General features: G+C 33.4%; 1 protein-coding gene across 1 annotated transcript; it reads right to left on the reverse strand.

The window, feature by feature from the left end:
• Window positions 1-1,171: 1,171 nt before the first annotated feature.
• Window positions 1,172-4,258, reverse strand: LOC149544864 (serine carboxypeptidase-like 46). The gene is made up of 9 exons (XM_089796453.1): window positions 4,174-4,258; window positions 3,558-3,650; window positions 3,343-3,435; window positions 2,810-2,895; window positions 2,376-2,672; window positions 1,993-2,126; window positions 1,708-1,800; window positions 1,508-1,625; window positions 1,172-1,342 (listed from the first exon to the last, which is right to left on the reverse strand). Exons 1-9 carry the CDS (start codon window positions 4,241-4,243, stop codon window positions 1,172-1,174), a joined length of 1,155 nt encoding a protein of 384 aa, XP_089652579.1. The 5' UTR covers window positions 4,244-4,258.
• Window positions 4,259-25,715: the final 21,457 nt, after the last annotated feature.

Here is a 25,715-nt window from a genome sequence, read left to right on the forward strand (position 1 = left end):
ATTTGTCGATTTAATATCTAATATTTTTGATAATATTGTACCATTAGTTGTGACTTTATAGTTGCTTTTGCTAATGATGACTACCCATAATTGAATGAAATGTATCCCTTATTTTAAAAAGCAACTAGTCATGTGACACCACATTAGCTCTACAAGTGTGGAGGTACTAATACACTATGACTGGTCTCACTTTTTTGGAGGTTATTTTGGACACCTTGGAAAAAAACATGTTGATGTGGTACCTAAAATCTTAGATATAAGTGGGAGACTTACTAAGTAAGCTACTATAGAAAAATGGGAGTGATTTGAAATTTCAATTTAAGATTTTGACAAGTGCAAAGTTAGAATGGTCAACTAATAGATCCTTTCTCCTTGGAGAAATGAGTCAATTGTCGCCCATGCACGCATTGTGGCCACATTGAAACCCCCAATTACCGCTACCTTTCCTCCCCAATTACTACCATAAAAAACTCTAAGAGATGATCACACATGTACTAATAGTGGATCACACATGTACTAATAGTTGATCAGTTTTTAGTTTTTGGTTGTTGATTGGTCCATTTGTGCAAACAATACTATTTTTTGGGTGAGCGGCTATTGGGCAGTTTTAGTGGCAGGTATCAGGCAAACATTTGTAAATGACACTTTTAGACCACCTCGCACTCTACGAGCTCTACAAAGACCTTCGTAAATAAGGGAAAATGGAAAGGTTAGCTTTAAGCTCTTCATTCACTTACAAAAGTTCACTAAAAAGATCAACAAATTTTGATATATGAATTAAGAACGATAGATGTGCAAAGTTGACTCAAGCAGCTACTAGATTGTTCCCCCTAATAGACATACATTATTTACAGCCAAAAAAACAATCAAAATACTATGAAGTTGCAAAAAGGAGGACAAAGATTACATCATCACAAGATCATCATGAGCTCCGAACCCTAAAAAAAATAAAAGATAAAGAAAGAAAGAAGAATAATATTGAGCCTTAAAAAGCTGGTTTTTGTCATTATAATTCCAGATAATGGTAAATACCATCTTATTCAATTTTTCATTTTTTGATGCGGATGAAAATTGAAGTTTTCATTTTATTATTTCATGGACGAGCTTGCTCTTGATAATCGCAATGATTTTTAATAGTTCAAAGACTGATAGGTACGTTAGCATGGATATTCTAACTGGTAGGTAAAGGCATCCATTTGAGTAAAGCTCTAAACAAAGAGAGCGCCTCTGATGGAGAAGTGAATGGAACAGCATGCGATGCTCCCCGCACAGTTGCATACATCAGAATGCTCTCGTTTTCGCCGTTTATTGTTCTCCCATATGCTTCAGTCCATCCTGCAACCTGCTTCAATCAATGAAGATTATATGATAATATTTCTCATTCCAATCTTTGAAGAGCTGATAATACTTCTCATTTCAATCAATGAAGATATGATAATATTTCTTATTTCAATCAATGAAGACTTGTTTCTTGGTTCTTGATGTAAGTAGTGCTGATGTAGCTCACCTGTTTTTTATCAAACCAGGAACTGTATCTTAGGAATTTGAATAGTTTCAATTCCTTAGCCAGATTGTCAACAATGGTTCTAGTGCCTGTAAGTGGCACCACTGCATCTTGATCTCCACTGTAAAACCAATAATTATTTTAATAAAGATACATATTATCACAATTTCTAGAGAATTGCAGGCATTGATGAATGATTTCACCTGTATAGGAAAATTGGAAGACCACCATCTAGAAGCTTAGCGAGCACCGGCCTTATGTCATTTGCCATGTTGTTTTCTTGATAAAAAAGTGGCCTGGTATATGAAATGACCTTCATCAATATGGGTTTCTTGATAAAAAGTAGAAGACTTAATAGATAGTCTATCTATGTACGTAGATAATGTGATTTGAAACAAAATGAAAACAGTTGTAAGATGCAATTATCTATTATCTTACAAAAGAAAAACATTTGAATTGCAAGAGATTTGGGAATGCAAGTGATATACCCCTCACAGAGACCCCAATGATAAGGCAGGTTGGTTGTATTGGCATGAAGTACTTTCTGCACCTCCTCTCTGTTTAGATAAGTCACTATCTTATCTCCAATGCACAGATCAATTTCATTTATTTTCTGCAAAGTCTGATGAGAAATAGTAGCCAAGCAAAGTGAGGTGAAAAAAATAGTGTCAAGCAAAAGATATGTTAAAATGCCTAATTAGGCTAGGTGCACTTAGATTATTTATGTCATTATATGTATCTCTTTTTAGCTACTCTGAGCAAAATTGTATTTGGGCTTTGATAGATGTTTTTCCCTATTGATTAAATAAGATGGAGTGCAAGTTCCTTTTGAGTTTAACGGATGAAAAACAAGATGGTGCTAAGATTTTACCATGGTATGAATCTTCCCCTGGTCTCTTGATGGCATTGCCCGAGTTGAAATGTCAGCTAAGCATTCACCTAATGTGACATCATGTATATCCACTGCACCTCCTATATCAGCTGTTATATTGTTGTTCACGTCATTACAAGCTTGTGACCATTTATCTTGGTAGTATTCATTCAAATATCTTGAGTTGTTACACACAGTTTGATCCATTAAGTATGAGCTATCTGATATTAAACCATGTGACCACAAGTATTCTCCATTGTTTACACTTATCTCCAAATCCAGAAGGGGATTCCCTATCTGCAAACATCAATTTAGAGTCCACGCGGGTTATCAGTTTTATACAAAGTTGCATGCATGTGGTTGAGACAAACCTTAATCGACTTTTTAATAAAACAATTCAACATTCTAGAATGATTGTGCAAGATCAAACATACAAGTAATGCTTTTAGCTTTATGGGTGTGATATTTGGCCTTTTGTTGTAATCCACCACAAGGCTTGCCAATAGGGGCACGTAGTGTCCTGCAATAATGATATAAAATGAATAGCTTTTAATGCTTATTTCATATCGTTTCCTTCATTGATTAATTTTCATTTTCAGTGATTGAAGATTGCATCAGATAATGAGCCTGAATGCATGTAGGTATCATTGAAACAAACTAGATGAATGATTCTATAGCTTCATAGATTCTCAAGAACACTGCAAGTGTAACCTTCCTTTTAAGTGCCAAATGGATTATCTAAGCTCATGACTAATGTGTTCTTACAATGTACCACTTATGGCAGATGGTTCATTTGTGCAATTCATATTCACAGGTGACGTATTCTTGTGAATGACTAGTTATATGAGTCATCTAATCTCAATGAAAGATACCTAATTTTAATCTATTACAAAAATTAGACCTGATTAGTAAGGCCATGTAGTTCAGAATGCTTGGATATATACAATGAAAGAAGATAGGTGCATACCTGCAAAGCTCTCTCCTGCTAAGTAAATGTCTACATCTTTTAGCTCGGGGAATTTCTCCAACCAACCAACAAGAAAATTCAAATTGTCTTGAGCTGTAACATCATACATGCCATTGATTTGTTTTAAGCATATTTTTACAATCAGTACTATCATACTGCTACTAGGTATGTATTCAAAACATGTAATATAATAGCAAGGGACACATCACACATACCGGATTGTGTATCATTGGAATTATTGCCTGAAGTAGTATTGGAATATGAGAATCCCAAACCAGCAGGACTCTCTACATACAACATGTTTGATTCTGCCCACAAAAAAATATATCAGCTACAAGATTCTTGGAAGGAGAATAGAAGGTAAAGGCAAAGGCAAAGGATTTTCAATGTCACTTACAAAAGGCCAGACATAAATTTAGCTTATGATAATCTTGCATTTGGAAGTTCATATGTGTTGGTAGGTAGTAATTTTTACCACAGAACAACTTGTTTATAGAACATTATCTATAGAACTTTTGGAGCCCCTCCATTGTAGATTCTTCTACCTAGATAGAATGTAACAGGTTCTAGAGAATTCATATATAAGTCCTCTATAAAGAGGCAGATGTATTTTGTTCTTAGTCAAGGGACAATGAATATAGATTTATAATTTTTCTGTGTGTTTAATTATTTTCAATTTGTATGATTGTATTTTGATATGAAGGGTTGATCCACTGTATCCACCACTTCAATATGGGAATCTACTACATTGTTGAAAATTTGTACTACTACTAACCAAGCTTCTGAGCAAGGCAGACTTTGCCAATAATTTCACAATTTGGCGAATATTACCTTTATTCCAAGAGTATTTATTTTTCTCCAAAAGGCCTCCACTAATGGGCTTGAAAGGACCATGCTCCATGAATGCTCCAAAACCAAGTGATGAGCATCCTGGCCCTGCAATGATTGGACGAATTCAATTCATAAACGAAGACGTTTAATGTCATATACAATGTAAACTCTAACACCCACAAGAAGATAGATGTATCTATAAAGAAACAAAATAATTTTTCTTACCTCCATTAAACCATAGGGTCAATGGGCTAGATGTAGGATTTCTCTCTGCCTCCACAAAGTAATAAAATAATGCTCTTCCATTTACATTATCTGTGGTGATATACCCACCATACTGTTTGAAGCTAATATCTTGCGTTTGGCCTGGCAACTTGGTAATCAGATCAGATTCAGGGGCACCTAAGGCAACTTGAAATATAGCAACCATGGATAGAAATAATAATGTACCCAATAGGAATAATGTGGGGAATACCCCATACCCAACTACATATTGCATTTTGAAAATCAAACAGTTACTTCACCTAGAGAGACTTTTATGACTTTGCACTGGTGAACTTGGTTTCAATTGTCCCACAGTAGAACAATTATCTTCTCAAGTTACATGAAATGAGTCATAAGATGTCAATGTTTGAGTGTTTTTAAAGGTATTATAAAGCAGCAGGTGCCTACGTTGAGAGTTTGGAGGGATTATAAAGCAAGTTTCGTAACATTTCAAGGTTCTTGAAAAAATAAAAATAGATTTTTTTTCCTAATGGAAGACAGCATTGTCCAGAGATTCTAGACAACCAAAATAATAATTTAAAAAATTGACTTATTTGGATTGGAAGTAATGCTTGGCAATAGGGACTGTATAAGCAAAAGATGTTAAAATTCTTGGAAGAATGTGTCGCCCTAGTATGTAGCTCATATATAGATTTTTAAGGTGTTTGCATTGAAAGTAATGTTGGCAATAAGGACTAAATAAGCAAACGATGATGAAAACTTCAAATCTTTGCAGAAAACAAAAAACAAAAAACAAAAGAATACATTGGCCAGGTATGAGGCCAGATAAGAGATTAATATATACATTGATGGTATTCATGATTATGATTAAAATAAAAGATCTGATAAGAAAATACAGTAATGGAATTGAACATACCTGTATGTATTCTCCTATAAATTAATAGTTCCAATGTTATCATAAATTGATAGTTTTGATGTTGTCAATTTGTTCTGTGTGATGTAACTCACGCCAAATCATAGACTAAACTTCGAGACAGACGCAAATGTGAAGACATCTATTGTTCTATATTATTATTTGTTAGTCTGCATTGCAATCCTTCGTAGTTCTAATGAAAACAAATATGCTTTGTATAGATTATTTTGGTTAATCAAATAAATGTATTAAGTTAAATAATAATTAGTTTAAATAAAGGAATTAGTATTTATTATTAAAGATAATTAGAATTGAAATTTTCAAACAATTTAAAATTATATGATTTTAAACTATAAATATATGATTCTAATTTTGATATGCAAATTTATATTTAGATGCTATTGATTTATACATTAAAGTTTTGATTATAAACAATAGCAAGAGGGTTTTAGTCTATGGCACAATGAGAACACAGTGGATATGCATATACAACATATTAAAAGTATCTAGAGCACATAGAAGAGCTAAACAAAATGTCTACCTCTACCAAAAACCATCTTAAGAAAAGTAGAGCACCACTATTTACCATCAAAATAGAAGTCCAGATAAGTGCAAATCATAATAGAGTACTTAGACAAAATATTATGTCTAAAAAATATAACAAGCCATGTAGGGTTGTAACCAAACTTAACCATCGTAGTCTTAGTTTTAAAACTATAACAGAAAGAGTAAAACGGCCCCTAGGGCTAGTAGAGTTGACCAAATTACAACACATAAGAAAAAATATCAACTGTCTTTCTCCAACTACTTCAATAGTAGAGCATCCACCCACTCCTCATGAAGGAACTTGAAGAGCTCCTGAGCATCATCATCCTCAGCCAGCTTACAATCGGATGCATTTTCATGAAGCAGGCAAAGGGTGGTAATAGAGGCATGCATAACTTTGAGCACAAGCCTTCTCATATTCATGAAGTGGTTGCTCATATCAGCCATTTCCTCCCTTAGCTTCTTGACACACATCTTTGGACCTGCAATCTAGTGTCTCGAGCCAAAGTTTCTTTTCTTGAGCCCTTCCAAGTTGCAACATTTCTTAGATTCAATAAAGGGGACATGGGGAGGGTAGTAGGGATAAATTTATGAAACTCCCCTTTGGAAAGTATAAAATTCTAGTGATTCAACATTATTTTAGAGGGGAAATTTCTATCAACAATTTTTTTCCAAATTTAGAGAAAAATTAATGAGAATGGAAATTAATTTTTGGGTTGTAATAAAAAACCATAAAGAATATGGTAGATAGACATTTATGCTAAGCCAAAATATATATTTTATAAGGCGAATAGACATTTTTGGGAGGCCAAAATATTTAATAAGTGGACAAATCCTACTTTATATAGGAGGGAAAAGATTAATTATTGTGGTGAATGTTTGAGTTTACAAGGTTAAACTGTATTATTATGGCAAATGTCTTGTCATGTGGGGCCAATGTCAAATAATAATCCATCCAATGCACAATTAATGCAATATCTTGTCCTATTTATATCGTCTTTTTGGTTGCCAAGTTATCCATCATCACTACGTGTTTGTATCAATAAGTGCAACCACTTAGGCTTGTGCTATAAATTGATTAATCAAGACTACTTGATGGATCATAGATCAACAACTGAAGTTTTATTTTGGGCCCAATTTCTTGAAGGAAACATAAATCTCCAAGTCTCCAAAATGAAGACACGTATGAAACCTTAACATGGGCCTTGCATGATAACTTATAAGAAATAATGTCTCGTTAGTGACTGTGACATTCTTTAAAAACTATCTAATAATGATGTAGATCACACAATTTCTAAATTGGTACCCCAATACAATTGTGGAAATTATTGATTTCTCATGCTTTTGCATTAATGTGTAAGATTCCATAAGTACGTAGAAATATGCACAAAAATTGCTAATTATAAATGTTCTTACTTCTATCTTCTTCAACATCAAATACCTTTTCTTTTTAGTAGGTATAGTGTTTGAACTGTCAGTGGTCGAAATTTTGTATTATGCCTCTAGTTTAAGGTTTTAATCAGTTAAAGGTTTTTAGATTTTGGTCTATAGGTTTTGTATGTCAAGATGGACACTCCTATTAGGTTGAGAATCACAACAATGGATGACTAGAAGCCCTTTTAGGGCATGATATCAGATGTTGTGGTTAATTTTATTTGTAAGGAGGTTGGGTTTCTTGTGAACATTGATGTGTTCATGGTGCTTGGCCTGAAGTTCCTTTAGAATGACAAGAGATACCACATGTTGATGGACAAAACATCATAGTTCTTGGCATCCATGCTTGACTTCAGAGGAGACAAGGTGAACAAGCTCATGTTGCTAAGGACGGTGTTCAAGAAAAATTTGGTGGAGGCTATGTGTTGGATCATGAGGGGCCAAAAAGTGGTGATATGAAAAAACCAAGTTTTGAATAGTCCAAAAGTGCTAAAAAATCTATGTTGACTTTTTCCCCACTGGTCCTAATACCAAATCAAAAAAGAAAATACCAAGGCTTATTGGATACTTGACACCTATCAGGTATCTAACTTTAATACGTAGTTGATACTTGTGTGCTTAAAAAAAATTCAAATACAATTTCTACCCATTTCTTCCTACCAAAACAACTTTTTCACTCTTGTGCTCTCAGGATTACGATTGATTTCAGGTACTAGGTCATAGTTTTCATCAAATTCAACTATTTCCCTCAATGATAAGTTGGATTTTTAATCTTTTTTCTTATTTTTATTTATTTATTATTATTTTTAATTAAAATTTAGTTTTTAATTGAAAAATAGGTTTTTTTTGTTCTTTATTATAATTCATCAAATGAATTTTAAATTTTAAATTTATTTGCGATCTAATCAAGCATGGTGGACACCAACAAACCTCAAAACCTTTCCTACCAAAACAATGATCCCAAAGATAATTTACAACCACCTCTAATTGATCCACAACCACCTTGAAATGATCTGCAAGCCCACCAAAACCCTTGTTGTATAGAAGATTTGATCTAAGACAATCAAACAAACTATGAAACTTTTAAAACACATATCAAAATATCCCTACATTGACTCTCATGCTATCCACCCTAAACTCCATCATGCAAAATGATGAGATACTTTCTAAGCAACATAATGTCGCTCTTTATTAGCTTGAGGAGATACATGTCCAATTTGATTTTGGGAAGGATAATGATCGGGTTGTGGCCCTTAACATAAGTAAACAAGGCACAACTAACCTATTTGTGAACCCCAAAGATGAAATTAGAGTTGACCATTAAAAAAAAATCCAAATTGTCAATAAAATGGTGAGAAAATGAGGCAATGTGTGTAAACTTTTAGGATCGCTTGTGGATGATTTTTGACAAACCACCAAATAGAAATTAGAAGGTCCCCTTTTAATTTTTTGAGAAAATTGTATGTTGAGTTTGTGAAAGGGCACAAAATGAACTATTAGAACATGAGGCCCAACATGGATGTAGGAGGAGGAGTCCCTCGAGATAGACCATTTGCACAGTGGAAGAAAGTTTTCACCTATGTCCCTATGCCATCTAGTACAAATTGAATGGTCTACTAGTCACCCAAACTAGGTAAATGTTGCCTCCTTGTGTTGATGTTGTTGGCACAAGTACATCAATCAATAGTTCACGTGTCAATGTGTCCTATACTTACATTATGTGCAAGAATTTATGCATGGGTCCTTGGAGTGATTTCAATGCATATTGTTAGAGTAATAAAGTATTTCCTTATTAATTAAATAATTTTGATTTAATTATCAAGTCACTTGTTACCTCTAGTTTACTTAAGCCAGACTTTGGAAAAATAATATTTAATTATTTTATTAATTATTAACATGCAACCTATGTTTTACCTTTTAGGGAAATAGGGGTTTTTGAGTTTTACCTTTTTTTGTATTTTGTATGGAAATAGGGGTTTTCTATATAAAACATGCCCAATTTGGACACAGTTGACTAGTAAGGCAAATATTTTTAGTCTCAAATATGGGCATACTTCCCAATGTGGCAATTTTTAAATTTTTTTATTAACTAAAATTTTAAAAAATAACTTTACTGGAAAAAACAAAAAAGGCATGCTTAGAAAAAAATCAAAGTTTCAAAAAGTCTTTCTTTGTTTTCTTTTCAAAAAATAAATTTAAAGTGCAAAGGATGCATGCATAGTGTTGACATCAGCAAAGTACTGAACAATAAGTTTGATAGCCACAAGTCATGATGAAAGGATTTTTAATGCCAAAATTTGATGGTCATTCTTCCATCATTATTTGATTGGTTTTGCCCTCAAGATCTTTTGAAGGGTTTTTTCCCATATCTTGGGCATACAGAAGTATTTTTTAACAAATCTTATATCGTCAAAAAGCTCTTTCTAATCCCTTCATGATGATGTAGGTTATTTGGATTTTGATGCTATTTGGTTTCCTAATTATGTAGTCAAAGTTAGAAGTTCTATTTTGGACTCCGAGAGACATATCTTAAGCATATGATATCTGATTTGGGAATTCTTTATATAATTGGAAAGGTCTTTCTGATCTCTTTTCAGTGATGCTAGTTGTTTTTCCAAATTCTTCTCTAGGAACATTCTATTCAATCTTTTGCATTTTTACATTTTGGTGAATAGCTTGGTTCTTTCAAGTCCAGAGATTGATTCATTGCTTCAAATGATTTGTATATTGGAAATATAAGAGAAGTAACTAAGAGGGGAAGGGTTTATCAGTTACTAGAAAAATGAATCCCAAATCCCTTAGATGTCAATTCAAATCAAAACAAAAACACTACTAAAATTGAAATTCTATTGTAACTTGGTAAACATAGGAACACTCAATTAACACAACATAGCTTTAGTTAGCATTAAGAATTATTATCACTTGGAAAACACTAAAATCTTTACTTAAGATGTTTAGTGTGATTAACCATAATTAACTTAGTTGTAGAAACATAAAACAAATAACATAAACACAAGAGACACTAAGATTTAATGTGGAAACTCAATTTGAGAAAACCACCAATTGCAACTAATTATTGTTTTTCACTCTTCTGAAGTGAGCCATATTAGGAGCCAACCCTGTTAAAGGTTACAAAACACATTGTTAGGTGTGACCCTGTTAGATGATTTAGATCACCCTTTTAGGAGTGGCTTTGTTAGAGATCTTCAAACACTTCAATCTAGAAATGCCACATTGTTAGAGGATTTACAAAATAGTTGTTAAGCTAACTCTGTTAAGAGATTTGATTCACTGCTACAATTATTAGAGAGTAACAATGATATGACTTGATTGCTGATGCAAACTGACTTTGTTGATTTTAGATCTTAGTTCTATCTTGAATATGATCTCCTTGATCATATTAATCTTTGTAGCTTGGTCAACTTAGGATACTCTATTATCCTTCAAATTTTCTTCCTCTGTTCATCTTCTTCTCTTTCTCATTCTCACACTTTCAATCCACAAGTTGACCTTATACTTATATCATTTACCTTATCAAGTCAAATTGAATACATTTTCAAATAATTAATATTAATTTCTTAAGTCAGCTAGACTTAACAAATAAATTCATTAAACTCAATATGTTGCAACAAGAAAATCCTTTGTTAGTTGACCTAACTCAATCAACACTAACTCAGAAAAGACTTCCTTTGGTAACTGAGTGAGCTTGGTTAACACTTATTCCACACCAACTTTCCTTTGTTTGCTAAGTGAACCCGATAGACACAAACTTTCTCCAAACTCCCTTTGGTAACCAAGTGAGCTCAGTTAACAATGATACCATGTAGACTTTCCTTTGGTGCCCAAGTTAACTTGGTAGACACTAGCTCTAAAATTGGTTAACACTAGAATGCTCGTCATACACTGAAACTTCCTTTGACTCTTGAGTGAGCTTGGCATATACTTGACATTTATGTACATCAAATACAACATACAATTGAATGATTATATCGAACAATCTCCCTTTTTGGCATTGATGGCAACACAACATGTCATGATACAAAGAAATTTTATAGCAAAAATAGACGTAAGGATAATATCCTTAGTTTCATTCTAATTCTCATCCATGAGAAATCCCTCTATCAGTGTGAACTCCCTCTGATATCAATCTCTCCCTCTGAAATGGTTTCTATGTTTTCTCTGACTATAATGACAACAAACTCTCCAAAGTTTTTAGCATAGACTCTCCCTCTTTGACATCTCAAAATTTCACAAATTTTTTTTGATATATGACAACAAACTCTCCCTCTTTAACGTCTTATGCCAAAGACAACAAACAATGTATCTCAATGTACTTGATGTATTGATTATATACAATCTACTCTTATAATACTGCATCAACTTGACTAATCATGAAAATGTATGGTTGATGCATCACTAAACTTGATTTTGTAAGCTTAAGAGAGGGGAATGACCCCTAGCTTACATCTTAGATACAAGAATGCATCCTTAGGTAAATGCTTAATGAATATGTCTACAAATTTTTCTTTTATATTCACATATTCCAATCTTACCTCCTTTTCTTGTGCTAGAATTCTTGAGAAATGATATTTTACTGCAATGCATTTGGTCTTGGTATGCATCACTAGATTAACAATTGTTTGAACCAAAAAATATTGGAATAATTGATTATTGTTGCAACATATTTTTCCTTTTTTGAAGACTGAGAGATACAATTCTACTTCTTGCTTGTCCAAGACACTAGCCTCTTTCCAAGAAAGAATGCTCCACCACTAGTGAGTTTCTTGTCATCAACACTTCCTGCCCAATCAGCATCAGTGAAGGCTTTCAATTCAAAGTTGCCTCCTTTCTTATACCACAAACCATAGTGTTCAATACCTTTTAGATATCTCATGATTCTTTTTATTGCCTTCATATAATTTTCTTTGGGATTAGTAGAGAATCTTGCCACCATACCAACTATTAATGGAATATTAGGTCTTGTGTGTACTGCATACTGAACTTTTCCAATCATTGATCTATATATAATCTAGTCTACCTCCTTGGAATCATCATTTTTGGAAAGCTTATGTCTAGTAGACATAGGTTTTCCAATTGGTTTAGAATCCTCCATTCCAAATTTTTTCAATATCTCCTTGATGTATTTTGATTGAGTAATGTAGATATCATCCTTCATCTATGAAATTTTGCAAGCCAACAAAGAATTTAATCTCTCCAAACATTGACATTTCCTTAGAAAATATTTACACAAGTCATCATTTCTAGTAAACAATGTATCATCCATAAAGATTTATGCCAATATTATCTTCTTTTCTAGTCCTTCTTTAATGTATAGGTTATTGTCATCATTAGTTCTTTGAAAGCAAATCTTTATCGATAATTATGTAATCTTTCATATCATGCTCTAGGTGTTTGTTTGAGACCATACATAGCTTTATGTAATCTGAAAACCATATCCCTTTTGCTAGAATCTATGAAACCTTATGGTTGCTCAATATAGACTTCCTCTTCTAAGATTCCATTCAAGAATGTTGACTTCACATCCATCTGATACACTTTGAATCATTTATGTGCAGCATAACCAAGTTGTTATGATCTTGGTGGGTGGCCTTCACTAGTACCTCATGGTTTTGGTACAATGGTTCATACCACGTGGTATCAGAGCCTCCACCTAGGTTCATGTCTCAGAGTAGGTGGCAATGTCGACATTGTAGTGTTCATCTAGGGCTCATACGGCCAAGGGAGGGCCCACCATATGGGCACACATCCAACCCAATGTTTGGAGTGCTAAGCGTGGTGGGATGTCATGATCCTAGTGGGCAGCCTGCACTAGTACCTGAAGGTTTTGGTGCAATGATTTGTACCACAAGTAGTGTTCTAACACATTCTAGTCAAGCAATAGGAGAAAAAGTTTCACCATAATCAATACCTTCTTCTTGAGAATAACCTTTTTATACTAGCCTTGCTTTATTTCTTGAAACTTTTCCATTTTCATTCAACTTTTTTCTGAATACCCATTTTGTGCTAATTAAATTCTTATCCTTGGGTCTACGAACAAGAGTCCAAATTTTGTTCTTCTCAATTTCCTCAATCTCTTCATTCGTTGTCTCAACCCAACTTTCATTATGGGTAAAAGCACAAACCTGTGTCACCTTTTATAAAGAAAAGTGATATCAGAATGTGACAATTCAACATTAATGACAAAAAAAATGGTATTTGCATTTAAAATATGAAGATGATGTAAACTGATGAAATGTGTAGAATTGTATGAATTTTATGCCTATAATTTTTATTATTTTTTTGACTAAGAATTTATTCATTTTATTTTATTTTGAAGTCCCTTTTTTAACTGTAAAAAATATAGGATGTAGTTCCCGTCAAACAAGTATGTGCAAATCATATTTTTTTGTTATGATTTGAAAATATTCTATAGATGACATGTATAGCTAGTGCACAAAAAAAGAAATAATTATTTTTGATGTATATTTTCTTTGTTATAAGTACTCAAGTTCGACCTTCTCAGAATCCAACAGTTTTTTCCTCCTGTCAAAACTTCCCTATCAAATCTATACCTTCTTGAAAAAAAATTACATATTCATGAAGAGGATTCTCTCCTCTAGTGATAAATATATTTTTTTTATTTTTTTGATATGATTTACTGTTTTTTTCATTTTTTGAGAGAGCATCTTCTGAAATGTTGAAATATCGACTTATAATATTTTTAGATTATAGCATATTATAACTAATCAAAACACTCAAAAATTTATATAATGATGATATTGAATTTGAAATCTATAAAAGGGTCTTTTTAGTTTTTTTTTTTTTAAATGAGTTTTGATAGAGAAATGAGATTTGACCTAAACAGGTTTTTGTATCACAAACGGTGATATAGATCTATGCTTTTACCCTTATCCAATGCATCTTTAACAGTTCTACATATAAATTTAGTAAGAAAACATGTACCTTTCAATTTTTTCCTTGTCATTGTGCCTTCTGATTGATTTCCAATGATTTATTCAGGTGCATGATGCCTTTTGACATATCTAGAGAGTCTGGGCTCCTTCTCAGATTTAGGACTTGACTCACTCAATTCACCATGCTCAAAATCATTTTTGATTCATGCTTGGGTCTCATTGTCTATAACTTGGGTCTTAGAGATTACTCAGCTTGTATTAGCTATAAATTGGGTCCTTCTAACTGTGACTTGGGTCCTTCTGATTATGACTTAGATTGCACTAGCTGCAACTCGGGTTGAACTAGAGATTTTGGGGACTCGGATGGTAAAGTCTACTCACTTCCAATTACATTTATTTTAACATTAGGAAATTTATCAAGTTCAAAGTAGACAAAGCTTCTATAGTTTGCAGGCTCTTTATTGCCTTATTCTTCACTCTTTTTCTGCAAACTCATCAATCTTCACATTAGCACTTTCTATAACTTTGTGAGTAGATAGACTTAGACATTTGAATGCTTTGCTATTATTGGAATACCCTAGGAATATGCCTTCATCACTCTTCACATCAAATTTCCCTTTCCTTGATTCCTTCAAGATATAACATTTTCTTCCAAATACTTTGAAGTAGATGATATTAGGTTTATAGTCATGCCATTGTTCATAAGGTGTTTTATTCGAATCCTTCTTCAGCTGCACTCAGTTCAATATATGAACTATATTACTGATTGCTTCCTTCTAGTATTTGATTGCAACGTCTTTTTTTATCATCAAGGTTCTTACACAATCCATGACTGATCTATATCTTCTTTCTGCTATACCATTATGCTAAGGTGTACTAGGGGTTGATATCTATCTTTTGATTCCTCTTTCATTTTAGAATTTATTGAATACATTTGAGATGAATTCATCTCCTCTATCTTATCTTAAAATTTTCATTTTCTTTCCTATATCTTTCTCAACTCTAGCCAAATGCCACTTGAACTTTTGAAAAGCTTCAGATTTATCCTTTAAGTATATAACAGTCATCATCCTAGAATAATTATCAACAAACAAAATGAAATATGTATCTCCATTATAGCTCTCTATGCCAATAGGTCCAAAAAGGTCTATATGAACCAACTCCAAGACCTTCTGAATGATAATTCTTTCTTTTGAAACTTTTCTTTCCCATCTTTCCAATTTGAGAATTTTTGCACATACCCATATCAGGTTTCTTTAGGCTTGGAATGCCCCTCACTCTTTTTTTCTTGCTTAGCTTGACTAGGTTATCAAAATTCACATGCCACAACCTTTAATGCCATAACCAAATTTCCTCTACTTGACCTATGAAACATGAATTCTCAGTTAGATATAGCTAGGATATATTACCTCTTGTTTGATTACTAGTTACAACTAGATTTCCTTTGTCATCCAACATATTTGTCTTTCCATTCATAAATTCTACCTTGAATCCAATGTTGTTCAATTGTACCACACTAAGTAGATTATATTTCAGTCCTTCAACCCAATAACTATTGTCACATCTGAGTTCATCAGTTAATACAATACAGCCTTTTCCTTTTACATAACAAGGTTTGTCATTTCCAAATCTGACACTCCCATCATCATAGTGTTCCAAGTGCTCAAATTTAGATCTATCACTAGTCATGTGGTGTGAACAGCCACTTTCTATGATCCATGTATCATTCCTACTCAGATGAGAAATAAGGGTCATCTTCTCATTTTCATCATCTGATTCATCCTTAATAGCAATGTAAACCATTTCATCTTCATCGCTACTATCTAAATCTTTAGCCATATAACAAGATTTCTTACCTTTTTCCTTGTAGTCTTTGTGGCTTTTGAAATCTTTCTTGCCTTTGTAGTTGTCATGCTTTTTTTCTTCTTTTCCTTCTCTGTTTGGACACCTTGGAACAATGTGACCAACTTCTTCACAAGAAAAGTAGATCAAAGGTATTTTTCCTTTGTACTTTCATTTTCCTTTGGGGAATCTTCTTACAATAAATGCTTCAATGACTTCAAGGTCATCATCAAAACTATCTTCGTCTTCACTTTCAGATCTTTTTCTTTTAGATTTTGTTCCTTTCTTTTTGAGTGATAGTTTAGCTAGAAAATCAGACTCAATTTTACCAAAGTTAGGAAAATAGATATCATAGTTAACTAACTCAAAGGTTGTCAATATCCTAATTGGTGCATCCAAAGTTATATCATTCTTAGGATTACATCTCATTTCTTGAATAGCTGAAAGTCTAATCCCATAAATAGGAAGAAGAGTTTTGAGTACCTTGCTGACCACTATCACATCATCAATTGGCCCTCTTGAGGTTCTGATTGCACCCACTCTAGCTTTGATCCTTTCATTGTGTTGTGCAATGTTTTCATATTCTCTCATCTTCATTTGATTAAATTGACCTCTAAGACTTTCTACCTTAGCTCTCCTTACATTATCATCACCTCCATAGATATATTTCAATTTGATTTACATTTCATAAGAAATACCATATGTTTTGACTTCATCAAATTCAGTATAATTAAGAGTAGAAGCAATGTCAATCATCATTATGTTATGATTCGTCTTCTCCACAATCTCATGCATAGTTAAAGGTTTAATAGGTGCAACATACTTTTTGTCTAGATATTTTAGACTTGAGTCACTGATGGTTGCCAAATATAGCTTCATGAGTTCCTACCATGCCTTGAAGCTATCACTATTCAATTTGGGAATCTCTCTTTTGTAAGACATCTTGATCTCTAGCTTAGGTTCTTGAAATCTTCTCTGCAAGAACCAAAAACTCTAATAGCAATTGTTGGAAATATAAGAGGAGTAACTGAGAGGGGAGGGTTGAATAAATTACAAGAAAAATAAATCCTAGATCCCTTATATTTTAATACATATCAAAAACCAAAACCCTATTGAAACTAAAATACTGCTATATATAACTCAGTAAACATAGGAATGCTTGGTTAACACAACATAGTTTGGTTAGCATTAAGAATTACTATCACTTGGAAACATTGAAATCTTTACTTCTTAAGATTTTTAGTGTGATTAACCATAATTACCTTAGTTGTAGAAACATAAAGCAAATAACATGAACATAAGAGACACCAAGATTTAATGTGGAAGCCCAATTTCAGAAAACCACTAGTTGCAACTAGTTACTCTTTTCACTCTTCTAAAGTGAGCCCTATTAGGAGCCAGCCCTATTAAAGGTTACAAAACATACTATTAGGTGTGACCCTATTAGAGGATTTAGATTACCCTATTAGGAGTGGCCTTGTTAGAGGTCTTTAGACACTTCAATCTAGAAATTCCACCTTGTGAGAGGGTTTACAAAATAGTTGTTAAGCTAACTCTGTTAAGAGATTTGATTCAATGCTACAATTATTAGAGAGTAACAATGATATTACTTAATTTTTGATGCAAACTAACTTTGCTGATCTCAAATCTCATTTCTAGCTTGAATACTAGATCCTGCTTGACTAGATTAATCTTTGTAATTTGATCAACTTAGGATACTTTGTTATCCTTCAAATTCACTTCCTCTATTCATCTTCTTCTCTTCCTCATTCTCACACTTTCAATCCACAACTTTACCTTATACTTATATCATTTACCTTGTCAAGTCAGCTTGAATACACTTTCAAATAATCAATATTCTTCTCTTAAGTCAGCTGGACTTAACAAATAAATGCATTAAACTCAATATACTATAATAAAAAAATCCTTTGTTAGCTAACCCAACTCAGTCAAAAATAACTCAGAAAAGACTTTCTAACAAACTTCCTTTAAAGTAACCAAGTGAGCTTGGTTAACACTCATTCCACACCAACTTTTCTTTGTCTACTAAGTGAACTTGGTAGACATTGACTTCCTACAAACTCCCTTTGGTAACCAAGTGAGCTCGGTTAACACTGGTACCATGCAGACTTTCCTTTGGCATCGAAGTTAGCTCAGTAGACACTACCTCTAAACTTGGTTAACACTGGAACACTCGTCATACACTAGAACTTCCTTTGTTTCCCAAGTGAGCTCGACATACATTGATTTCTTGACATATACTTGATATTTGTGCAACATCAAAGACAACATACAATTGAATGATTGTATCCAATATTGTCATGGCTTGTACTATCTGTTGTACTAGCCTTATGTCTCTTTTGGTCTATTTAGACATTATTTGTATACATTTTTTGCAAACACACTAAGATAAAGTGCTACTCTATTGCATTTTGGGATCTTGCACTTCTTTTTGTTTTGTTATTCTTGCACTACATTATAAAGTGCCTTGGGGGATTTCATCTTGGCCATATTTTCCATCTTCCTTTGTCAAGTGAGAATTCCTTTCATGACATTAGCCTCATGATGTGATGATGACATGTTCCATTATAGGTGTTTGTACTTATTTTGCACTCTTGATGTTCCTGGTTCTTCTTTCTACATGAGATATTGCATTTAGTTTCAGTGTTCATGTCTTACCTCTTAGTATTATATGAGGGTTATGCTGGTTCTATTTCTTTCTTGGTTTGATGGAGTAAGCTATGTATTCAATATTTAATCCTATGTACTAGGTGATTGTAGTGGTTTGATATCTATGCATTTCGATGAGATGGATCATTCACCATAGATGCATTCTTTCATTCTTTTTTTTTGGAGGCCGTGAAGATACCTTTTGTCTTTGATTGATTAGCTCTTCAAACTTAGTCTTATCTACCCAGTCATGTTCTATAAAATGGAGGTTCTTCATATCAGTATTTGGTAGTGTTTGTAGATTCATGCTTTAGTGGTATTCTTCATTATCATCTTTTTGTTCCTATCTTCTGGAACATTCTTTCCACCTCTTTTTGGAGTAGGTTTTTTACCATGTGATTTTCTCTATTTCTCCACTTTTCAAAGATTTGGTTGTGCTTGGGTACCTAATCAGGACTTTGTTGCTAGGACCATTTTCTTTTTGCTTTCAACAGTAGTTTCTAGGTTTTTAGCTAGTCCCTAAGTTTATCTTAAGGGGGGTGTTAGAGTAATAAAGTATTTCCTTATTAATTAAATTATTTTGATTTAAGTACTAAGTCACTTATTACCTCTAGTTTACTTAAGCTAAACTTTGAGCATATAATAATTAATTATTTTATTAGTTATTATCATGCAACCTAGGTTTTACCTTTTAGGGTTTTGATCTCCTTTATAAGGATGATCTCTCTTTCTAATCTTTTTCATTCAATACAATTTGTAAATCTTTTTTGCACATCAAGAATGTCTCATCTTTTGTGGATCTCTAAAATCAAACCTCTGTAGCTTTTTGCTTCTCTCTTCTGTGATAGGTATGATGAGGCTAATTATTGTCTCTATTTTATGATAATTTAAAAATACTCTATTTTAATATTTCCAAGTCATTTATGAACTTTTGTTTAGCTGAAACTATGATTAAGTCCAAATAGAACCATTAACCTATGGGTAGATAATATGTCATATTTTGCCAATATTATACATATAATGCAGTATTTCATATAACCATTAGAATGTGTGTTCTAATATTTGGATTTAATTTTATTATGCTTGTTTGCAAATGTTTCTGCATCATAACTAATTCGATAGGGAAGGAACTGGAGATGGTCAACAACATTCAAGGAGGAACATTAAAGTCCAGTCATGATGGAAGAACCATAATGGTATCAAGAGACATGCCCGCTAAAAAGGAGGAGCCATTATTTCATGAATATAGGGATGAAAAGTTGCTATATTTCCTTTGCATTTACTATTGTGTTGACTTGGTTATTTAGACTTTATTGTTTGTATCGTGAACTATTATGTTTCCTTCTTTTTCTCTAGAAGATTTGTAGTCTGTTTGTTTTCTTTCTTGCTTTAGAATAAGTGTCGGTCCTCTATTTATAGGGATTGGATTGATAGTTTTAGGGGTTGAAAAAAATTTATGAAAAGAAATTGTTGACTCCGGTGGTGAATTTTTTTTTCACAATTCTTATGTATTGTTCTCATGTAAGGAATTTTGGAACATAATGAAATAATCCTTGGTTTACATTCTATATTAGTACATTAGTAGAAGCTGACCAAGGGGGCCCACTTGGGAGGTGGATTAAACTATAGTAGTGTAGATTTACTTCTAGCATTTTCAGTATTTCAAGTAAAAGTTGTAAGTTTCTTCCTACAACATCATATTTTGTGAGTGTTCCTACAATATCTGTGAGAACAGTCATAGTGAATGGTCTGAGTTGGAATATAGGTTAGGATTTAATTGCATTTTCAGCATTCATTTTAGTGAAGAGTTAAATGTGTTAGTTTCCTATAGCACTAGTGTAGGTTCTTTCCTTGCATTTTAGTTTTCTATAGCATAAGCATAATGGCTCTTTAAGAAGCCTAGTGCATATACTGTGCCAACCATTTCAAGTATACGAACTTGGGTTGACAAATTAAATGCACCTCATATTAGGGAGAATAATCCTTAGATTGGATATACTATTCCTAAGTAAGGCCTTGAGCATGATTTTCACACACCTATTGTGAGGCAGACCATCATTTTTGGTGATGTTGCCAGGGATGGTGTCAAGCTAGGGACATTTTTGGGTCATAGTTTTTTTATAGTTAAGTTTTTTAGAGATTTGCAATCCTAAAATTTTCTTCACAAGAGTGAAGAATTCAATTACTTGCATTGAAGAGGAAGACAACGAGATGAATATGGCAGATTTCTTCCACGAGAGTCTATTAATTTGAACAAAGAATTTGAAGAAGAAGTTGAGTTGCCTTTTGAGGACACAAGCCCTATTTTTCCTATAGAATCTTCTTCCTAGAGCACAACCCTTGGGCACCAGTGGTCTTCAACCTTTTTTTGAAATTTTGGCTAGTTGTCTTGGTAGTTCTGCTTCAAATCCACCTATTGTTAATAATCCAGTACCAAATGTTCCTTTTCAGCAGTAACCCCATAATCAAATACCTCCAATAATGGTACAATATACTTTTCCATTTCCTCTCCCAAGCCTCATTACCAATGCTAATCTCAAAAATATACCTACAGCTGCTCTTCTAAAGTTCTATGGCCTTGCAACTAAAGATCTTGATACTTTCTTGTTTGATTTTGACATACTTTGTCATAGATTTGACTATAACACTAATGACCATAAGCTTAAATTGTTTCCAACAATAGTAAAAGAATCAACTTTACGATGATTCATGAGTTTAGGAGCCAATGCAATAGGTACCTATTATGAAATGCAAACTCTATTTCTAGATAAATACAAAGAGTATTATAAGGCAAATGATTCAAGAGGAGATGATATCTTTAGAATATCACAAAAGGAGGATGAAACATTAGAAGACTATGTTTATACACTGCAAAAGAACCCTCAACATGTACTAGTGGAGGATTCACAAAAACTAGTCTTCTTGAGAGGGGTGAATGATAAAAGCACTAGACCTGATGATTGGTGGTGATGTATATCGATCTTCTTAGGATGGCCTCAAGAATATTTGTCTTAGCTACTCAAGGTTAATTATGAATATTTGTCTTAGACTACAACCACTAAAGGAATCAATCAAGGTATTTCAAAGCTTGAGATATCTAATCTACTTTTAGATTTTAAGTAGGACATCATAAATTATGTCACTACACATCTTGACACAATGACTACAAAGAAGAAGAATGTACAAGCTAAGGTGCAACTAGCTAAGTAATGTCCACACTGTTACAAGTAGAAGAAAGATTGCCAATGCAAATTGGTCACTAGTATGGAGAACCAACATCTTCCAACTGAGTACATCAAGATAGATGGAGAGGATGAGAAAGTATTCTTCATTGCTCAATGCTGGCCATGGGCCCAATGTCAAGGTATGCCTCAAGACCCTTTACAAAATTCAAATATATCTGGTAATCAATGGAAAAACCATAGTAGCCAAGGTCCTCCACAATATAGTCAACCCAATTGGAATAATGGTTGGCAAAATAATCCACAATAGTCTCAATGGCCTCAAAATTTCCAACCTTCTTGGCCAAACCAGCAAAACAATCATTGGTCTAATGAGGAAAATAATTAGTGACAAAATCAATAGAACTAATGGAAACCACCCCAAGGGAATTGGCAGTCTACAAACTAATGGAGAGGACCTCAGCAATGGCCTAACCAAAATATTGGTAATCCATAATTACCACCTCTAGTCTAACAACCTACACTAATGCCACCACCTGCAAGTTCTAGACCTCAAAAGTAGACTTAGTTACCTACACAACCTCAACCAAATCCAAATAACCAACAACCACAACAAACCATGTATTGTGCTAATTCTCAGCAATACCTTGCTTATGCTCTAAAAGTTATAGATATACATTTGAGATCTGGTACAATCCTACCAGTGCCTAAACTGCCTCTCATAACTAAAATACCAGATACTATTATAGCATCAAAATTCATAATTTCTTAGCCACAAATGGTTGAACCAACCAATATAACTAGCTCATGTCAAACCCAAACAGTAGTTGAATCTCCTTTTCTAGAAAAGCTCATACCACACAAACTTGCACAAATAGAGGAACAATCATTTCATATCATTGATTAGCTAAAGAACATGCATGTCCAAATTCCTCTATTCCAAGCTATAAAAGATGTTCTTATTTATGGCAAAGCCATTAGAGAAGCCTATTTGAAAAATCTTGGTAGAAAGAAAAAGGACCCAACCACAGTCCATATTGTAGGACAATTGGTTGATATTATGTTACAAAAATTGGTTATTCCTAAATATTCTAATCTAGGAAGTCCAGCTATGAATGTGATTATAAATGGTTAGTCTGTTAAAAATGCTTTGATTGATCTTGGTCTTGCTATAAATATTATGACTAAAGATACTATGAAAAAGCTAAATATAGATGGGTTAAGAGCTACCCCAACAATTCTGCAACTTGCAAATAGTTCTACTATCACTCCTGATGGGATGATAGAAGATATAGTAGTAACCCTAGACTCTCTAGATTACCTTATAGATTTCATGATTTTATCCCTAAAAGTCAATTTATCTGGTTACCCTATTATCTTAGGACAATCATGGTTAGCTGCAGCTCATACAAATATAAGTTGTAGATTAGGGAGTATGACCATATCATATGGACATGCAAAAAATAAATTTGATCCTTATCCTCTAGCACAACCACAACTAGATTTAAGTACATTTGTATGGCCAAATTTAGGAGATGGAGAAGAAGAATTAAAATCTATAGTGAAACTTATGATGCTACATAGATAGTCTTTTCTGAAGCTATAAGAAGAGGATTCAATAATTTAGAGTATTCTTAATAATACTTGTGTGGTAGAAAATGATGTATCTGACAATTCTGTGTTAGAATTAACCACATATGAGGAATGTAATTAGAGGTGTTTTATGTCTAAGGAGTCAAACATTATCCATCATCTTTTACCATGTGAACTAGATACAAGTCCAATCTCCGAAGCTACTATAGTTGATCTCACAACTACTGTTGAATTTTCAAAGGGTCATAATCTCCATGCCAATCCCAAATTGCCTTCCACATAGATGAAACAGTTAAGAAAGCTTCTTCAAAAACATGAAAAGGCTTTTGCATGGGACTATGGGGGTATAAAAGGGTTAAGTCCTACATTATGCACCCATAGAATATATATCAATGAAGGGTGCCTACCACTCTATCAAACCCAGAGAATGATTAATCCAACCCTCAAAGAGATAGTTAAAACTGAATTGCAAAAGTTGCTAGACATTGGGTTTATATACCCTATATCTGATAATAAATGGGTCTCACCTCTAGTCATAGTGCCTAAAAAGGGAGGGAAATGGAAAATTGGTGTAGATTATAGAGAATCGAATAAGGCAACCAAGAAGAATCACTTTCCTTTACCCTTCATTGATCAAGTTTTGGACACTCTAGCTGGTAAGAAATAATTTTCTTTCCTAGATGGGTACAATGGTTCCAATTAGATAAGTATAGCTCCTAAAGATCAAGATAAAACCACATTTAAATGCCCATGGGGTACTTTTTCATATTTTGTCTTGCTATTTGGCCTATTTAATGCCCTCACAATATTTCAAAGAGCTGTCATCAACATTTTTGTTGATATATCATATGATTGCATGGAAATCTGCATGGATGATTTTACAACATTTGGAGTCACCTTTGAAGAAGCTTTGATGAATCTTGAAAAGGTTCTTGTTAGATGAAAAGAACATAATCTATCACTCAATAGTGAGAAATGTTTCATGTAGGAAGGAGTGGTGCTTGGTCATTTTATATCAGCTGCAGGAATACAAGTGGATCTAGCTAAGATAGAGGTAATTCTAACATTACCCATACCTAAAAAATCAAAGGATGTAAGATGTTTTTTAGGTCATGCTAGCTATTATAGGTGTTTCATAAAATATTTCAGTAAAATAGCTAGTCCTTTGTATACACTGTTGACTAAGGAAGCTAAATTCATTTGGACACTCGAATGTAATGAAGCCTTCCTGGAGCTTAAGAAACTCCTCACTATAGCACCAGTTTTAAAGGAACCTAATTGGTCAATTCCATTTCACATTCATACTGATGCATCAGACTATGTTGTAGGTGTTGTATTAGGACAAAGTGTGCTAATCTTGAAAATGCCATCTACAATATTAGTAAAAGCCTTCATGGACCTGAACTAAATTACATAGTAACTAAAAAAGAACTTTTAGCTATAGTCTATGCATTAAACAAATTCAGACATTATGTAACTATAATTGGATATCCTATTTTTGTCCATACTGACCACTTAGCTATAAGGTATGTAATGAAAAAACCTATTGTAACTGGTAGATTGGCAAGATGGCTCTTATTGTTATAGGAATTTGATATTACCATTATTGATAAGCCAGGTAAGTCCAACATAGTTGTTGATTATTTGTCTAGACTACACATTGTTGATGAAGATCCAACTCCCATTGAAGATAGCTTTCCAGATGAGCACTTGTTCCACATAGCAACTTATACACCATGATATGCAAAAATAGCAACTATCTGGCTACAAATAGAATGCCTCCACACTTTTCTCACAAAGATAAAAGGAAGTTAGTAGAAAAGATTTTTCATTATTCATGGATAGATAATAATCTCTTCTATACTAGACCAGATCAGATCATGAGGAGATGTGTCAGAGAGGATGAAATATATGACATACTACATACTTGTCACAATGAACCATGTGGAGGCCATTTTGCAAGAAAGAGGACAGCACAAAAGGTACTTACTACTAGGTATTATTGGCCAATATTACATAAGGATACAGTAACTTATACAACCAACTATGACAAATGCCAAAGGATGGGCCACCCAACTAAAACTAATGAGATGCCACTCAATCCACAGATTCTAGTAACACCTTTTGACAAGTGGGGTATGGACTTCATAGGTCCAATTGACCCACCATCAAGTGGAAAATCCTACATCTTAGTATGCATGGATTATGTAACCAAGTGGGTGG

Source organism: Cupressus sempervirens, chromosome 8 (assembly GCF_028749045.1).
Source record: "Cupressus sempervirens isolate cs-2001-9-10 chromosome 8, ASM2874904v1, whole genome shotgun sequence".
Classification (NCBI taxonomy): Eukaryota; Viridiplantae; Streptophyta; class Pinopsida; order Cupressales; family Cupressaceae; genus Cupressus; species Cupressus sempervirens.

Coding starts and splice junctions, on each gene's coding strand:
- LOC149544864 (XM_089796453.1), bottom strand. CDS start 4,243: ATGGAGCATGGTCCTTTCAAGCCCATTAGTGGAGGCCTTTTGGAGAAA. Junction 2,896..3,342: donor AGCAGGAGAGAGCTTTGCAG/GTATGCACCTAT, acceptor TCATTATTGCAG/GACACTACGTGCCCCTATTG. Junction 1,626..1,707: donor CTTCCAATTTTCCTATACAG/GTGAAATCATTC, acceptor TTGGTTTTACAG/TGGAGATCAAGATGCAGTGG.